Source organism: Pleurodeles waltl, chromosome 11 (assembly GCF_031143425.1).
Source record: "Pleurodeles waltl isolate 20211129_DDA chromosome 11, aPleWal1.hap1.20221129, whole genome shotgun sequence".
NCBI classification, from domain to species: domain Eukaryota; kingdom Metazoa; phylum Chordata; class Amphibia; order Caudata; family Salamandridae; genus Pleurodeles; species Pleurodeles waltl.
In genome coordinates this window covers 531271097-531288187 of record NC_090450.1, presented here as the reverse complement: position 1 = coordinate 531288187, position 17091 = coordinate 531271097, and the positions used below count along the sequence as shown (strand labels likewise).

The 17091-nt window shown below is 38.0% G+C and overlaps 1 protein-coding gene across 6 annotated transcripts in view; it reads right to left on the bottom strand.

Moving 5' to 3' along the window:
* Positions 1 to 2675: 2675 nt before the first annotated feature.
* Positions 2676 to 17091, bottom strand: part of TFDP2 (transcription factor Dp-2) — a 455267-nt gene continuing 440851 nt past the window's right edge. For 4 of the 6 annotated variants that reach the window (XM_069213927.1, XM_069213930.1, XM_069213931.1 and 1 more), the window contains 2 exons: positions 9777 to 9984; positions 2676 to 8885 (listed from right to left, as the gene is read on the bottom strand). In XM_069213927.1, the coding sequence (XP_069070028.1) occupies positions 8702 to 8885; positions 9777 to 9984 (392 nt within the window). In that variant the 3' untranslated portion in view covers positions 2676 to 8701. The remainder of the gene's footprint in view (positions 8886 to 9776; positions 9985 to 17091) is intronic. The other 2 variants (XM_069213929.1, XM_069213932.1) reach the window with 1 other exon arrangement.

Genomic DNA, 17091 nt, shown 5'->3' with positions numbered 1-17091 from the left:
GGAGTTTGGGAGAAGGTTGGAAATGGATTTGTCTCTGTGGGAAATTGGTTTAGTCAAATTTGGAATGGGGTATTATGGAAAATTGTCCAGGGAATATTAATTGTGATTGTTATTATATTAGGATTATGGGGTAAGAAGGTTCAAAGGAGGGAAGAACAACCTAGGAGAAGAATTTATAGAGAAAATGCAAGAAGAAACCAAAATACAGCTGAAATTAAATTGTGAAATATTAAAAAAGAAAGGTGTGATGACATATTTAGTCATCAGAGGAGGGACTGATGGGGCAGATATGCTAATATAAGAACATTCTAATGATTAATGTGTGTTTATGAACGAGGAAGTTCAATAGAGAAACTGATATTAGAAAATAACGTGTGTAAGAAAAATGTGCCCGCGGAGAGTGGTCACCATGTGTATTAACAAGATGATAAATAATGAGAAAATCCATGTAAAATGCATTAATATATTATAACTGGATGTATAACCTATGTTTTGTGTTAATTCGCATTCTTAACTTAGCTGAACCAAAGGCCTGGTTTCACTGGGCCTTGCCTGCTTATAACGTGAAGACTTGATGAGGTTTGCGAGGACTGGAAACCGGAGTAAACGACCTTGAACTGCACAGAATTCAGATGGCTCTAGTAGAACATTCTGCAACTATACCAGCGAACAGGAGATGATGAAGACAATTTGATTCAATTATGTGTAGTGTAGGCTAAATGTACGTACCCAGGACTTGAACAACAGAGCCACTGACTAAAGACTTGTATGCAACAATTTTGTTACCTGAAGAGCTGAATGATGTTCTCATCAACAGAGGGACCAATCAAATTGATGGAACTTGAAGCTTGAGTAGAAATTTATATTCAGTAAATAAAAACTATAGGTTAGAGTCATAACTTCTGATAAGTTCAACCAACTAGCAAGTAGTGGGACAGACTGAGAGACCCTAATAAAAAGTCATGACAAAGAGAGCGAAATCAGAGCGGAGAGGAGAAAGTCGATGACGTCAGGAGACGCTGTCCGAAGTGCTGATATTTGGGCTTACACTCTGTGAGCCTGATACGTTGCTGATCACTGATGACCTGGGGACGAATACTGACTCGTTGCTGATCCATCTTGGATAGGTAGCTATGAAAATGTGACTGACAAAAATACATTTTGCTTTTCCTTCTAGGTGCCAACTGCACTGTCTTGATAGATTTCCTCTCTTAGAATTTTTCCAAATTAATGTTTTATCCAAAATTGTTTTCGCATGAAGACCCACATGCTGATGCTAATCTTGGTTAGGTAGGCTGACGTTGACGGTGACCGACGAAATTGCATTGCTGAATTACTTCATTTAATGTTGATAGTTGCTGACCTATGATTTGCTTTGATTACTTGTGTTTCTTCTGGTGAATAATGTTTTCAGGATTATTAATATAACTTTGATTAATAAAAAGGCGAATAACATAATTGACTAGAATTGTAATCAATAGGGAACAAAAACTATTAACCTTCAACAGTGAGTGATGGTTATGTTTGTTAATTAAGGTTTCAATTTTTGGTCATTCAAATGTTTATATTGATTTATTAATGTTGCTTATTGGATTAGTAATCACTGCATGACTAGGATACTCCATGCGATTCAAAAGGTTCATCGACCTATACGCGTCCCATTGTAAGATTACTTACTAAGGACCAGGCCCGCTAGCAGTGGCTACCTCTCCGCTGAGCCCATTTCGAGTTTCCTGCTAGGTCGGCGGCAGGCCGCCGGTCTAGCTGGAAAGACACTACAGCATTGTCTCTGGCTCGTACTTGAGCCAGCAACAACGCTGTAGGATACAGGGTGCACCAGCACTTTGCAGACAGTGAATATTGCAATGGTGCTGGCCAGGGGGGCCCCCTGCACTGTCCATGCAAAGTGCATGAGAAGTGCAGGGGCCCCCTGCATCCGTTCTCCGCCTGCCTTTTACCACCATATGAAATTGCTGGTGGAGAACAAAGTTGTAATCCCCAGGGAGTGCTGCTTGCAGCAATGTATTGGTGAATTAGGACCACCACGACCACTGAGACAACTAATCCTGGTGGTGCTGGTGGTCTGACCGAGGCACGACCGCTGTGGTCATAATGTAGCGTTTGGACTGCCAAAATGGCAGCAGTCCGAACACCACTGCAAGTCTGGCGGTCAGGACACCGCCAGACACGTAATGACCGCCACAATGTTTTATTTTTAAAAATGACTGCTAAGTGCTAAATATATCAGTAACTGTAAAGCATGCATGTTTCCAATGCAAGTTCATACGCAGACATATATGCCATGTTTGTGGTAGTGGTTTGCTCACAACAACATACATCCCCTGAGATACTCCATACACTCAACAATAGAACACAATAAACATGACTTTCGATTCTCACACAACACAGTGTAGATAATCCAGTAGATGGATATGACTATTCAACAGCACCTACCTTCAATTAACACACTACATGCCAGTCAATGGAAAGTCAGTGTCGACAGCCTCACAATCAAAACTAGACCTTGCTCTGTGATAGACTATTCAGAACAAGGTTCGAATATACGAGTGTCTTAGACCTACAAGTCCAAAGCAAGGCCAGAATGTCTGCTGGATAAACTACAGCAATGTTTTTTCAATAGTTTGTATTCATGCCAATACAAAAGACAAAATACATTCTGTGTTTGCTTGCCTTTATTCTGTCCGTTTGCATTACAAATCCACTTACCCACCTTACATAGGTTAACTAAAGACAGTCTGCCTTTAATCTATGAGTATTTTCCACTTTAATGCAGATACAGACTTCTGAGCGTAATTAGAGAGTACAGGTCCAATATACGTTGGCAGCATGTTCAGAAAATGCACTTGTAGATCTTGTATGCAGAAATAAGTTTATATAAAACTTCCATAAAAAATGAGCTAGGTGTTTATTTACAAAGTCTGTGGCACTACAAAATAAATCAGTCACATCATATATGAAAATTGCAGAGTTCTGGAGATTATGGATAATTAGTTTGGATCCAGGTGCCTCTTTTCATCTGAAACACGCAACATGTTATAAAGAAATGAAGCATGTTCAGTTTAAACCCGGAATATGTTTTTGAGGAGCCCGACGCTGAACTTTAAACTGAGAACTCTTCTTTCCTTGGGCAAGTTGACAGATCATTACCAGGTTGCCAGGTAATTGTAAAGTTGATGCTGATTTCGTGGCTGCTGCTCAGGCGAAAATGACAAGAATGACTATTCAGTGTCCTTTATAAGAGAAACGAAAGGCCGGAAGATGCCCGTGGGTCAAAAGGGTATCTGGAGGCAGGATTTAATCGCATTAATAGTGGCAAAACATGTTGACAAATACACATACAAAGGAAACAGACCTAAACCCCCTTTGATCCGGTACTGCTAAAGCAAGCCTTGTACCACACATAGGCAAGACAAACTATCTGCATAGTGATCTGTTATTCAGTTGTAACAAACACACGGCCATCTAATTTGCACAAAAATAAAAACTTGGAGGAATACAGTTGGATACATGGAACAGTAATCAATCCTAGGTTAAAGACGATGCATGTAAAAGGGAACTGCCACTGGAAAATGTTTTTTTAAAAATATTAATTCAGTTTTTTCAAGCCAGTTATATATTTTAGAAATGGCTGTGCTTTTTGGTGCTCATAGCACTTGGTCTATCCTTTCAATAAGGATCTGACTGACTGACTCTTGATACCTGTCCAGGATGAGCACATGACATTGAAACATTTCAACTAATAGCCAGTACTGAAATTTCACAGCTTTCCGTTATCATATATTGTGTCAGGCTACTGGGGAGAAGAAGCCTGAGAATGTGCATAAATATGAGGAACTTCTCAGATATTAGTGTACAAATTCCTAAATCATCTGAAAGTCCAATTATTGTAAATACTGCTTGTTGATGTGGTTATCTACCTGCTTGTCCTTGAAAGCAATTATTTTTTGTTAGCCTTTAACAAAGATGGGCATGATTCACTAGGAAATCAGAAATCGTACTCAAGTCAATAATCATGATGCATTATTCCTTTTTAGAATGTTACTGTATTAATTGGCCTACATATTAAAATGTGTCTGTTAAAATACTGCATAAACATCAAATATTTGGGTCATTACATGATAAGGCCATCATGCTCTTTCATCTATTAAACCCCAAACTAAATGGCCTGCTTTTTTTCTTGCTGGAGAAATTCAAGCAGCTACACTTCAACTTTTAGACTATTAGGCACTATGGTGTAAGGTTTTCCCATGCTCCCTGCTTCCAATGACATTACTTTTTGTTCTACCATTTCTTTCAAGGATGCCCAAAAATCCTTCTAGGAGGTCTAAGAACAAAACTAATTCTTAAAAAACACACCAGTTCTAATTCACCCTGCTATTGCATATGCCAGATTTATTATGAAAAAAACTATACTGTACTTCCTAAGTTAGTTTTTAAGCTCCAATTAAGAGCGAATTCCTCAAACATATCAGACCATATACCACAAATGTGGTGATGAGGTTGACAAAAAGTGATGCTGAATTCAATAGCACTGAAGAGAACAGTGAGGATTTTTCATTTGTTCAGACCTTGGTCATAACGATAGCAATTTACACTTTTGTAAAATCATTAACTTGAAAGGGATTTTCTCATGGCCATAGAATGGTTTCTTAGGGAAACATGTCTACTTGTACTGGTAGTACGAGGAGGCCAGATTTTTTTAACCAAATGAAAAATATCTAATTCGAAAAGCGATCAAATCAATCAGTGGGAGGCAATATGATTTTTGTTTTTACAAACAAAGTCTCTGGTAAGGTGTAAGTGTTGAGGATTTGAGATATTTGTGATTTGCATGCTAGTCAATCCTTTCCAATTAGAAACATCTACCTATCCATTAAAAAAGAGTTTAAGCTGGCACACACTATCAGTTCTCTTCATGTGTGATTTAAGATTCCAATACTGTGAAGTACAGCTTATGTTTATTTAACCCCGGCATCATGTTTTGGACATTTGAACCATTTGTTCGATGAGAGCCACAGACACTTATCCCAGAACATAACCTAACCTGCCTTTTCTTTGTACCATATGTTTGTCAGTGTCTTTATCAGCAATGTATTCACCTGAAACAAATATTGTGTGTTGCATTGCTCTGGCAATTACTACTTGTTGACTCCATGGTTAACACACACATTTTAGTACAAATCATACAGTAACACCCCCCATGGTTTACAGCATATAAAATAATATATACTTCTATATATAGTTTCTTTTGAACAGGATTAATATACAAAAACATACTTTCTCCAATGAATCTTCTCTTTCATTTTGTTATCTTTACCTTAAGATTGTATCTTCATGTTTCCATATTGTTTGATCCAATTTGTTTGGATTCTGTGTTAGGGGTAAGAAGACCAAGGGCCTCATTACAAGTTTTGCAGAGGGGATTACACAATCACAAACGTGACGATATCCCATCCGCCATATTACAAGTTTCATTATATCCTATGGCACTTCTAATCCTCGCCGCCAAACTTGTAATGAGGCCCATTGTCTTGACCACTTCTACACATAAGCCCTCCTGAAGACATTATTTTTTGCTAATTTGTTCACAGCACTCCAGTGGAATACTTAGCTACTTTTTGTTAATTTGACAACATAAATTACACACCAAAACAAAGATCTTAAAATCAAATTACAATGCCTGATCTTTAAAACTAATATATCACTATTGAAAAAGAAGATTATTGCTCTGATTCTCATGTTTCTCAAGCTTGATCTGTTTTACAATTGCTGACTTTTGTTACTTCCACTAGTGAGATTTTGTTCTCCTGTTTGCTCAGACAGAATAAGGCAGACAGTCAATGACGCTGTTTACTGAACAACTCATTTTTATGTTCCAGACAAGAAGCTACAGCTTTTTACATAAAACATGAAGTGGTCTGGTCCAATCATTTTTAGGTGTTACTTTCAGGAAAACGAATGAAAACCAACCATCTCTACTGTTTTAGAAAGGGCCTTTCATTAAAAGCCCATGTTCTATCTGAAACCTTAGAAATAATGAAGGATGCTAATTTAATAACTTTATTTATCTACTGCTTAGTCATAATCCCGTACTCTTATGCACTTTCAGCAAAATCAAAAAAGGTTATGAATTTTCCAATTTGTGAAGTCTTCAAACATTTTGAATTACTTTTATTTAAGGAGGTGCTCTTCAGCAAAGATATCGTGAACATATCATATTTATCTTAGTGAATATGCATGTATATCGTATGGGTATACTTAGAACTGGATTTAAAATGTGGCAGACAGAACTCCATCAGGGGGTTGGAGGACATTACCTCTGCCACTCTGTTGGGACTATCGCCTGCCAAATTTAGAGATCACTGCTGGCCCACGATCATCTCTGTACTTTGATAGTAACTACCGTCATGGAGCCTCCTGTAAAGTTGGTAGACAGATGTCATCTGTCTTGATGGCCATTCACCAAACTTTAATAAAGTGTCGGTTTTTCAAAAACAAGTTCCCAAAGTGGGAGTTTGTTACTGAAAAACAAATAACTAATGACACCCTCACCAGCAGGGATTTTTCCCTGGGTGTAGTGGGCCATTATTTGTATTTTACTGCCCTTACTGCCACAATTTATCTGGCAGTGAAGTACAGAAAAAAAAAAAACATCACATTGTCCACCCTAAAAAGGGAAGGAAATGTAATGCCCAAGGACTCTGCTGACAGAAGTTCTTTCACTGCAACTTAGGCCATCCCTCAGACACAGACGTTTCTACAGTACCTCTCTCCAGTTCATTAACAGTTTTGAACTTCTAGTTGTGTCACATAAAGAAGAAACAAAGGGCTTGCCACATAACGATGCAGAGGGCGTTGTTGGAAATGACTGATGTTTACAATGAAGACTAAAACTAGCTTGGTCCTTCTTCTTACAAAATGCAGATTATATAGCATGGACACGGACACTATATGCTTGTATTTGGTTAAAAAAACAGAAAGAGAGGACAAGGCAGAATAGAGGATACTGGCAAGAACAGTTGATTGCAAGAGATATACAGGAGATTAAACCATTCCTTCATGAAAGATTTTGAATTAAGTTTTTTTGTCGAATTTTCAAGAATACCCAAGGCCTGCAAGGCAACTTTGAATAAGGCAAAATGTGATCATCCTAAAGTACAGCAGCACTGTCAGCTAATTATTCTTGTGCAAAACTACTTGGAGCAACAATTCACACTAACGTGTACACCAGTTTGAGAAAGATACCCTTTCACCTAAATCATCCTCAACTATTCCCAATATCACTTTAAAGTCAAAGATATGAAATTTAATGTATGGGGTAAATAATAGCTGTTTGGCCTGCATAAATCATCAACACTTGCAGAAAACACAAAACGACCTTGTAAACTGGGATCTTTATAATAGACATTCTCTTCTGGGAGGGGCAGTGGACATGCCTTCTGTCTCACAACAATTAACACAGAAGGAGTATCTTTAGTAACAAGCAAGAGGCAACAACGAAGATTGAACCCAAGAGATGAAGGAAATATTCAACTAAATAAGAAAGTCTACTTTGAGGACAACTGATAGAATTTATTTTTTACACTACACACAGACTGGTCAGATCTAAAATCGGTTGAGCAGCAGAGGTAAAACACTCCTCATTTCTGAACCTACATGGCTTTTTAATACGGATTAAAGCTTGAATTAGAAAGGACACTTAAGAATGGCAGCCCTACAAGGGGTTTTATTATTGACCACGGGACAAATGCTATAGTAACGCTCCTGTGTTTACAATGCTGCTGCCTAAGACATGGATTCTCAAGGTACCAGGGCATGCATCCGTCTTTCTCTTAAATTAATTACAGTAGTCAAGAGTTCTAATTACTTATTTTGCCAGCCAACATCTTGTTTTTGGGGTGTATAATATTTGAGGCCTTATTGATTATGGCATTTCCGTTACAGAGAATCACTATCATCTTAACAATGAGGAAACACCGTTATAAAAATGCACTCTTGGGAACCCTATCCTTTCACCACAAATAATCCTGTCCCAATTTTTAGGTACTTTAACATTATTATTGGGCATCAGATTCAGATGACAACTCTAAAGAGGTGTTTTCTCATTCTAATCCACAAATTATCCAGTGAGAGTCTCAAGAGAAAAGTTCACCAATATTAAACCAGACCTGTCTAAATAGGAGTATCTAATTTGAGATCTACCGTGTAAAGTATTTCGGGTATGAAACTGAAAATGTGAGTTGACATGTTCTCTATGTTTTATGTACAATCAGTCAAGTTTTCCTTCGTCATGTAGGTCTGCCAGCAGTACTCATCTCTGCGGAGTATGGATTCATCTGCAGTCTTGGGTAATAGCACAACCCATTTCAAAATAAAAAAACACTACAGTAAGCAGGTCCTTCTGTATTGGAAAATAAACATGGGTACTTAATATGCAACTGCTCGTTACTTAGAGCACGTACTATGTTCCTTTTGCGTTTTCTTTGCTCTGCACAAACAGTTAAATTGTGTGCTCTACTACTGCATTCAAGTGACCCTCATACATTTGTATGGCATTTTATTAGTGTGCGTGTGTATATTCTATGGTGTGGCACAGTACGAACAGTGAACCCGCCATCGCAACAGGGCATACTGGGAACACACACACAAGCAGCATATTCCTGTCCATTTTCAACAGTGGTTATTCTGGAGAGGAGAAATCGTCATCATCGTCCTCGTCGTCATAATCGTCATTGAATGAGCACGGGGTTTCTCCTCGCGACCCAGAGTAGTGCGATGCTTCACTGCTGGAGAGGTGACTGTTGGAGTTCATCAACAGCCCTGTTGCTAAGGCCACTTCTGCGTCATAGCATGTTCCTTCGGCACTGAATAGAATACAAACATCCATAGGTTAGTTTTTTTTCTCAAAATTACTATGCGTACTACCAGCTAGAAAAAGGTCTACTGTGAAAGGAAGGGGAGAAGTACCTAAGGGAAATTTTTGCTGCCTCCAAACCCTAAAAAACCCTTCCTTAAAATAATAAAACTAAAATCTTGACGAGGATGGTGCTGATGCCTTGGGGTGTTTTCACACCACTTAAGGGGCATTAGCTGCTCAGTGCCTCGAAGACTATTTGAAAATTCACTCTTTGCAGTGGTTTACAGCTCAGTTTTCCTGTCACTGAATGGTATCAGCTCCTCAACGTGTGACAGCGTGAAAAGAGTACACATTGTGTGAGATGGCAGGGCTAATACGTTTCAAAAGATCTAAAAAGTGGTTTACAACAGGTATTGAAATGTACAATGCATTAATTCAATGTTGTGGGGATCTCTGGTGCTGGGAGCTGAACTACTGAGCTTTACTGGTTTTCCTATATTGCCTTTCATTGTTGGTCTGGCCGTCAATAAATTATGTGGTAACATTACTATTGGCCAGTAACGGAGTAAAAGTGCTTTATGCTACAAAATTGGGGAACTGTTACCTGACAAAGTCACATAATCGCTGCACCTACAAGAATGTCTCAAAGAGCAAAAATTGGGTTAGACTAAGCTTTCTTTTTCATGGAGATATTAAACAACAAGCTCTTCTATGAGCTAACAAATGCAATTTACAATTGTTTTTTTTGGTATCTTCAACCCTGCTCGCTGCTTCTTAAACTGTAAAATGTTAAAATGTAAAGAGAACAAATGAAAAATGTCTTGCACCCAACGCTTCAGAACAACACACACAGTGGTGTCTCAGTGACCCCTTGGAAACAAATAATTTTCTTGCTCACCTTGCATGTGATATAGAGGCGGAGCTTGTCACGCTCATGGTGGATACTTGTTGGGCAGTTTCTAAGACCTCCTGCTTTATCCAAGTTGGCCCTGCAGTTTGCTGCGGAAGATCAAGCACTTCCTGCTTTATCCAAGTCGGCGCTGTAGTTTGTGGCATTGAGTCGGGCACTTCTTGCTTTATCCAAGATGATTCTCTGGACATATCTGCTGACAAATCACAATGGCAATGACTGTTACTCCTTGCGTTTAGGTTGTTTAGTACAAGTAAACATGCTCAGAAATCCTGTTGCCTAATATGGTATCAGCTGCCCACTGAGTGCCCTGTTTGAAGCTGAACGGAGAGGGAGTTGATTTTTATTAAAAGGGGGGCTTAACTAGGACTAAATAAGACAGAATGGTACGCACAAGAACACAAGAGAATAGAATCTAGATCACCCCTAAGGGTGCAGCTAATCATATTCTTCGGCATGACTTAAACTGAACATCAGCTATTAAGCAGATGTCCAACACACAACGCTCACTACGTTTTGGGCACAGGGAGCAAGTGGAAGCATTAGGGGCCACACCAGCAGAACACTTCAGTCAGGGAGAAAGCCATATATCTTGGATATGACTGCATTAGCATAGCTCCCAGCAAAGGGGAGGGTGTTTTAGAGACTACCCCTCAAGCTGGTGAGAGTTCCCTCAGTGGGCAATATAAAAAATACAATAGTGCCTTTCACACCAAGAACCATTTTAAATGCTTCAGCAAAGAATGACAGTAGGAAACAACATGTCATATGTATCAAATTGTAACAATTTGGGGAAAACAAGAAAGATCAGTCAGTCAGAATGAATGTCCTTTCCTTGTAGAAAAATGTAAAGTCTTTTGGCAGAAAACTCCTGTAAGTTTCTTTCACAGTGAGCAGCAGGCATTTATTGGAGCGCCAATGTCACTATTTACACATTAATGTAAGTGCTGTGTGCTCAAACGGGCAAAGCACAAGCAGAATCCCTAATTCATAACAATCTCTCCCATCACCCTTGTTTTGAAAACAAATCGAATCCCTTCCCAGTAGCTGCCCATTACTAGTCAAGGTAGACACACATTACAGCACAAGAAGCAGGCAACCACTCTTCTCCAAAGCAAGACCTGCAGATGAATGCTTTTCTTTTTGTGGACAAGGTCATGGTCGTATACATAACTGATATATTTACTTCAGATACACCCAAGTGCACAAAGGTTATGGCACCCTGAAGTAAGTTGTAAACCTCATCACAGGAGGCTTAAAGCTGCGGATCTTAGCACCCCGGCCATCAGAGAGGGAGACATCCTTCATAAGAGAGAATAAGAGGCACTTTCTTGTGCAGCACCGAACCCAAGGATCATAAAACGCTGTTCAGACAATCAACTTGAGCTATGTATGCGAACAAGTGAGTAAGTCAAAAACTGAAATGTTTTTACCTTGAGGACATTGTCAGTTTGAAAATGAGAAACTCTTCAGTTCTAAATAGACTTTACTTCTTGAATTACTCCATCGATTCCCCGTTGATAGATCTGCATAAAACTTGCTATGCTGAATCCAAATTGGATTCACTTTTTTCCTCCTGGAAAGCTTTGTGTACATTTGAAAGCTGCTAAAGTAACTCGCGAAACAAAAAAACAACTTTTCAATAGAAACTATGATAAATACATACATATATATATATATATATATATATATATCCAGAAGAATGGTGTATTTAAATCGCACACCAAGGGCTGCACATCATTCAATACCAGCTGGTAAAATACTCAGAAAACCACTTATTCTCGATAGGTTCATCGGCTGCTGTTTATTGAAAAAAGATTAGATTGCAGGTAAATCACACCAGCAAAAGTTGGTACAAAAAGCACAAAAAAACGGTCGACAATGTGCTCACCATTCAAAAGACACACGCTGTCCCAACCAAATGTCTACGTGTTTCGGCCGAAGCCTTCAACAGGACATTGGCAGACATTTTACACTCAACTATTTAAACCATATAGTCCTTCTTTGATGTTCATTGCATAGCTCAAGAGAGGTGCAAATGGAGCGGCCATTTTATAACGTCACAATTTTAACTTAAAAATAAGAAACTCCTAATCCTGTGCATGTTTTGAAATAAACTATGAACTAAAAATGTGACATTATATATTTCTCTCATATTATAATACATTATCACAAATATAGTCTGGTCACCTGTGAACACTAAAAAATTAATTAATTGTAATCACAGTCTACAATTCTTAAATACAAAACAAATCCCATGTATGCTGTTTTTTTCTCTCTCTTCTCTTTCTCAATTTTCATTTTTCCTTTTTCCTTTTACTCTTGATGTCCACATATTACCCACTTATACCTAATAATTTTAATTTTGATTTTGATTTCAGTTTTAATTTTAAAAGCCTGATATATAAATGCAATTAATTAATAATATAAATATATAAATATATATAAATATATGTACTGCCAATTGATTGCAATACATCAACTTCATATAAAGGCTATAAATAGATGACAAATGATGACAAATAAATAGAATACATTCAGTCAATTCTGAAAATGCAAAATAAGATACAGGTAAAAGCGATTTCAACGTGGAATAAATAAATAAATGGATATTCATCATCATAATTCATTAAATAAGTCATAGTCCTATAAATTAATATATTTTAAAAGGAATCTGAAGAGATTAATTAATAGATCCATATCATAGGTCAAATTGTTATTGATTAGGAAATTGTAAATAGACCCTACAAATTCAGCAACAGGAGAATGTATATGTGCGCCGCTATCCTCCCCAAGGACCTATGCAACAGTATAGGAATAAAATAGATGAGTATAACACCCTAAAAGTGAATAAATTATTAATAAAAAATTATTACCAAAATACACTAAGTATCAATCCGGCAAATGCTACTACTAATAGTAATAACAATAATAATAAAATCAATCAGTAAGGATCCTAACAAAACACAATATTCTAAAAAAGTCATCAATTTCATTTCATGTTTTCTATTGGACAAAATCTATGTGTGAGAAAATGTAAAAAAAATGTGTAAAAAAATGTGTATATCTCTGTATGGGAAAATCTAAAAACTTACAGATGTACATGAAGCTCTGCGTCCAAGTTGTGACCCCAAGGGTGTTCTGTACCTAAAAGTAAAATAGTTTTGGACTCCATTTGTCTCAAATGTGCAATTCTATTGCCTCCTCGGGGATGGACCGCAATGGTTTTAACACCATAAAATGCTAGGGAACTACAGTTACCTTCATGTACATCCCAAAAGTGTTTAGCTAAAGGATAGGATGGATCATGATTCTTAATGGCTCTGAGATGTTGCAGGAACCTGATTTTCAGTTTATGAATGGTACTGCCCACATATTTCTTGCGACACCCACATTCAATGACATATACAACGTATTCAGTTTCGCATGTGATACGTTCAGTTATGTCACAAATTTTTCCTTCGAACGTGGTGTATGTCTGAGTATTCTGTGCATACAAACATGATTTGCAATGTCCACATTTCCAAAAGCCCAAGCTTTTTTTGGCCAACCATGACATATTAGTTTTGGGACTCTGAAATAGGCTTCTGGTAAGATGGTTACCCAAAGATTGAGTTTTGCGATATGTGATACATGGATGTGGACCTATACTGTCCTTGATGGCAGAATCATGTCTCAAAACATGCCAATTTTTCTGTATGATATTATTTAAATGCGAATGTTGAGAATTAAACTCTAAGAATAGTCTAGGTGATGATACCTTATTGTGATCTTGATTATGAATATTGTCAGGCTTGAAAAGCAATTTTTCTCGAGACATATTCAAAACCCTCAAGTGTGCATCTTTAAGGATCTTCAAAGGATATCCTCTCTCTAAAAATCTCTCTGTCATCGTCATGATTTCAATCTTGAAGCACTCATCATTAGAACAGATTCTACGGGCCCGTAGAAATTGACTATATGGAATACTCCATTTCAAAGCTTTTGGATGACCACTATTGCCATGCAAGATTGAATTACAGGCTGTTGGTTTACGAAAAATGGTTGTCTGTAAGACATCTTTTTCAATAGAGATCTGGACATCAAGAAATTCTATAGTTTGTGCACTATATTTCAAGTCTAAGTGAATGTTCAGCTCATTGTTGTTCAAGATATCAACATATTGTTTGAGAGAAATCTCGTCACCATCCCAGATAAGAAAGAGATCATCAATATATCTGACCCATAGTATCACTTGTTCCATGTATTTGCCATTAGAGTCAGACCAAGCTATCTCCTTTTCCCACCAGCCCATGTAAAGGTTGGCATACGTGGGAGCAAATGAAGCTCCCATTGCAGTCCCTTGTTTCTGCAAGTAATGTTGATTGTCAAATAGAAAGGCGTTGTGGGTGAGGCAAAATCTTAACATGCTAATTAGCATGTTAGTATGTTGAAGAAATTCAATTTTACGAGTGCCCAAGAAGTGACAACATGCTTGAATGCCAAATTCATGCTTAATGGAAGTGTATAATGCAGTCACATCCATGGTTACCAATAGATAGTTGGGTTGCCATGGAACATTATGAATCTTAGCAAGAAAGTCATTGGTGTCTCGGAGATAAGACGGCAATTCGGTGACAAAAGGACATAGGAAAAGGTCCAAGAAGCGGGAGGTATTTTCTAATAGGGATGAGTTCATACTCACAATAGGTCGACCAGGAGGATGTTTTGTATTTTTATGGATCTTTGGTAGAAAGTAAATACAAGGGATTCTAGGAAACAAAACTTTGAGATAAAAATATTCATTTTGGTCAATTAGCCCTTTAGTGTGCCAGCTATCAAGCATCTCCCAGTAGATGGTTTGATATTCATTAGTGGGATTAGTGGTTAGTTTTTGATAATGTTGTTTATTGGAAAGTTGATGATTAGCTTCCTTCATATAGCTATTAATATCCATAATAACAATATTCCCTCCTTTATCGGAGGGTTTGATGATAATGGTGTTATTGGATTTAAGCTCATTTAGATCTTTCCAATCTGTGGCTGAGAAATTCACTCTTTGGGCTTTTTTCATTTTAACCCTTTTCCAATCATTCCGAAACCGATCAACGTCATCAACTACCAATTCATAGAACAAATCAATCATATTACCAGTCGGTAATTGGGGATTAAATCTGCTGGAGGGCTTAAGCCTGCTGGCCACGGTCTTGTTAGTAACAAATCCCATGTCAATCAAAATGTTATTCTCTTCACCTGTATCATTGCTGACATCATCCAAACAACCCAACCTGCCAATTTCTACTAAATCAGGAGCTTCATTGACATGAAAACCAGATAAAGTGTCTACATTAATGTTGGAACAAGATGTAGTGGTCTGTGTTGTCTTGGAAAAATATTTCAACAGCCGCAACTTACGTGTATATTTATACAATTCTATTCTGGTGTCAACATAATCCCAATGATTGTCAGGACAAAAACGTAATCCTAAATTTAGAATTCGCTCCTGATTAGAGGTGAGCTGTACTTTAGAGATATTTACAATGATATTGGAATTGTCAGATCGAAAGGTCCTCTCTAGTCTTGATATTTGTGATTTCTGCCTCTTCCCCCTCCGCGTCTTGAACCTCCTCGACTTCGTCCTCGACTTCTGTTTGATTGTGGCGTGATTGATCGTAGTAGTCTCATTTCCCCGTGAAAATCCAATTTATTGGCAGAAGCTTCGTCAGCTGATGAGCTCAAATCCGAGCTGTCTTCTGCTGTATTGGTTGTTATATTGGGACTGTCCATCATCATAACTTTGTCTTGTGCTCTGAGTGTATTGTATTTACGAGCAAATGTATAAATTCTACCTATTTCATAATCTTTCTTGTCTCTATTGAATTTAGAGGCCTTGCGGAGCTTGATTTCATCCTCTTTTTTGGTTATACGTTCTTCCATCTTCATTAACAATTGTTGTATTTCTGAGGAGGTCCCCATTTTTTCTAGTTCTTTAGTAAGAAGTTCAATTTTATGGGTTTGTTCTTCCATACGACGTTTTGATTGAATAATCAAAGTGTCCATCAATTTAACTGAGCATTCAGATGTATGCGCTCTCCATTGTTCTAGAAGATCGGGATCTATATCACCCAGGGTAGGCAATATTAGAATTCTGAGACCTCGTGGCACACGACCATTTTGTATATATTTGGTCAATGAGGTCATTTCCCACCATTTTTTTAATTCTAAAATTCTTGCCTTTTCTAGTTCAGAAATAATGGTGGTTGCTGTACGTGTAGATAAGTCCGAAGGCATTGAGGTTCCAGAAACATTATCAAATAGAGTAGTGGCAGCTTGTTCCCACAGGGCTTTCCGATTCGCCATGATGCATAAAACAATTCAAAAACTGAAAAATGAGTCCAAAAAATTGAGTCCAAGAAATTGTACCAAGTTACCAGTGTGAAAATATGTGAAAAAACTGTCGTCTATTCAGAATCAGTCCCAATACAGAGTTCCAGATAGAAAAACGAAGAAGAAGGAAAAATCAACCGCTTCATTCAAAAATTAGAATCCAAAACAAAAATAAATAGTTCAACCAAACTCAAATGCCGGACCGTTACTATAGGGACAGCGTGTGTGAAAAGTTCAAAGAAACCCAAAGCACGCCGATGTATGTCAGTGGTTCGTATTTCGCAGCGCTGGTTACACAGAAAAAATCTGTGCAATATGACACAGTTCAAATGAATGATTCGGATGTACGACTATACTAGTCTATCCGAGTCGAGCGTCGTAATACATCCAATAAATGAATCTCGGCTACCCCCGGGACCAATCCTCCTTACCTCCAAGGGGGAAAGATTTGCTACGATGGCAACAGCAATCTCTACGGGGGAGCTACAATGTATCCAAGCGACGCGGTGCAGCGTGAAAAATCCTCCTTTGAAAGCAAGTCTGGTAACGTTGTATCACGCGCACACTCCAAGCGGCGTGCTAGCCCTACCGCGAACCAGACATAACGCGGAACAAAAATATCCAGAAGAATGGTGTATTTAAATCGCACACCAAGGGCTGCACATCATTCAATACCAGCTGGTAAAATACTCAGAAAACCACTTATTCTCGATAGGTTCATCGGCTGCTGTTTATTGAAAAAAGATTAGATTGCAGGTAAATCACACCAGCAAAAGTTGGTACAAAAAGCACAAAAAAACGGTCGACAATGTGCTCACCATTCAAAAGACACACGCTGTCCCAACCAAATGTCTACGTGTTTCGGCCGAAGCCTTCAACAGGACATTGGCAGACATTTTACACTCAACTATTTAAACCATATAGTCCTTCTTTGATG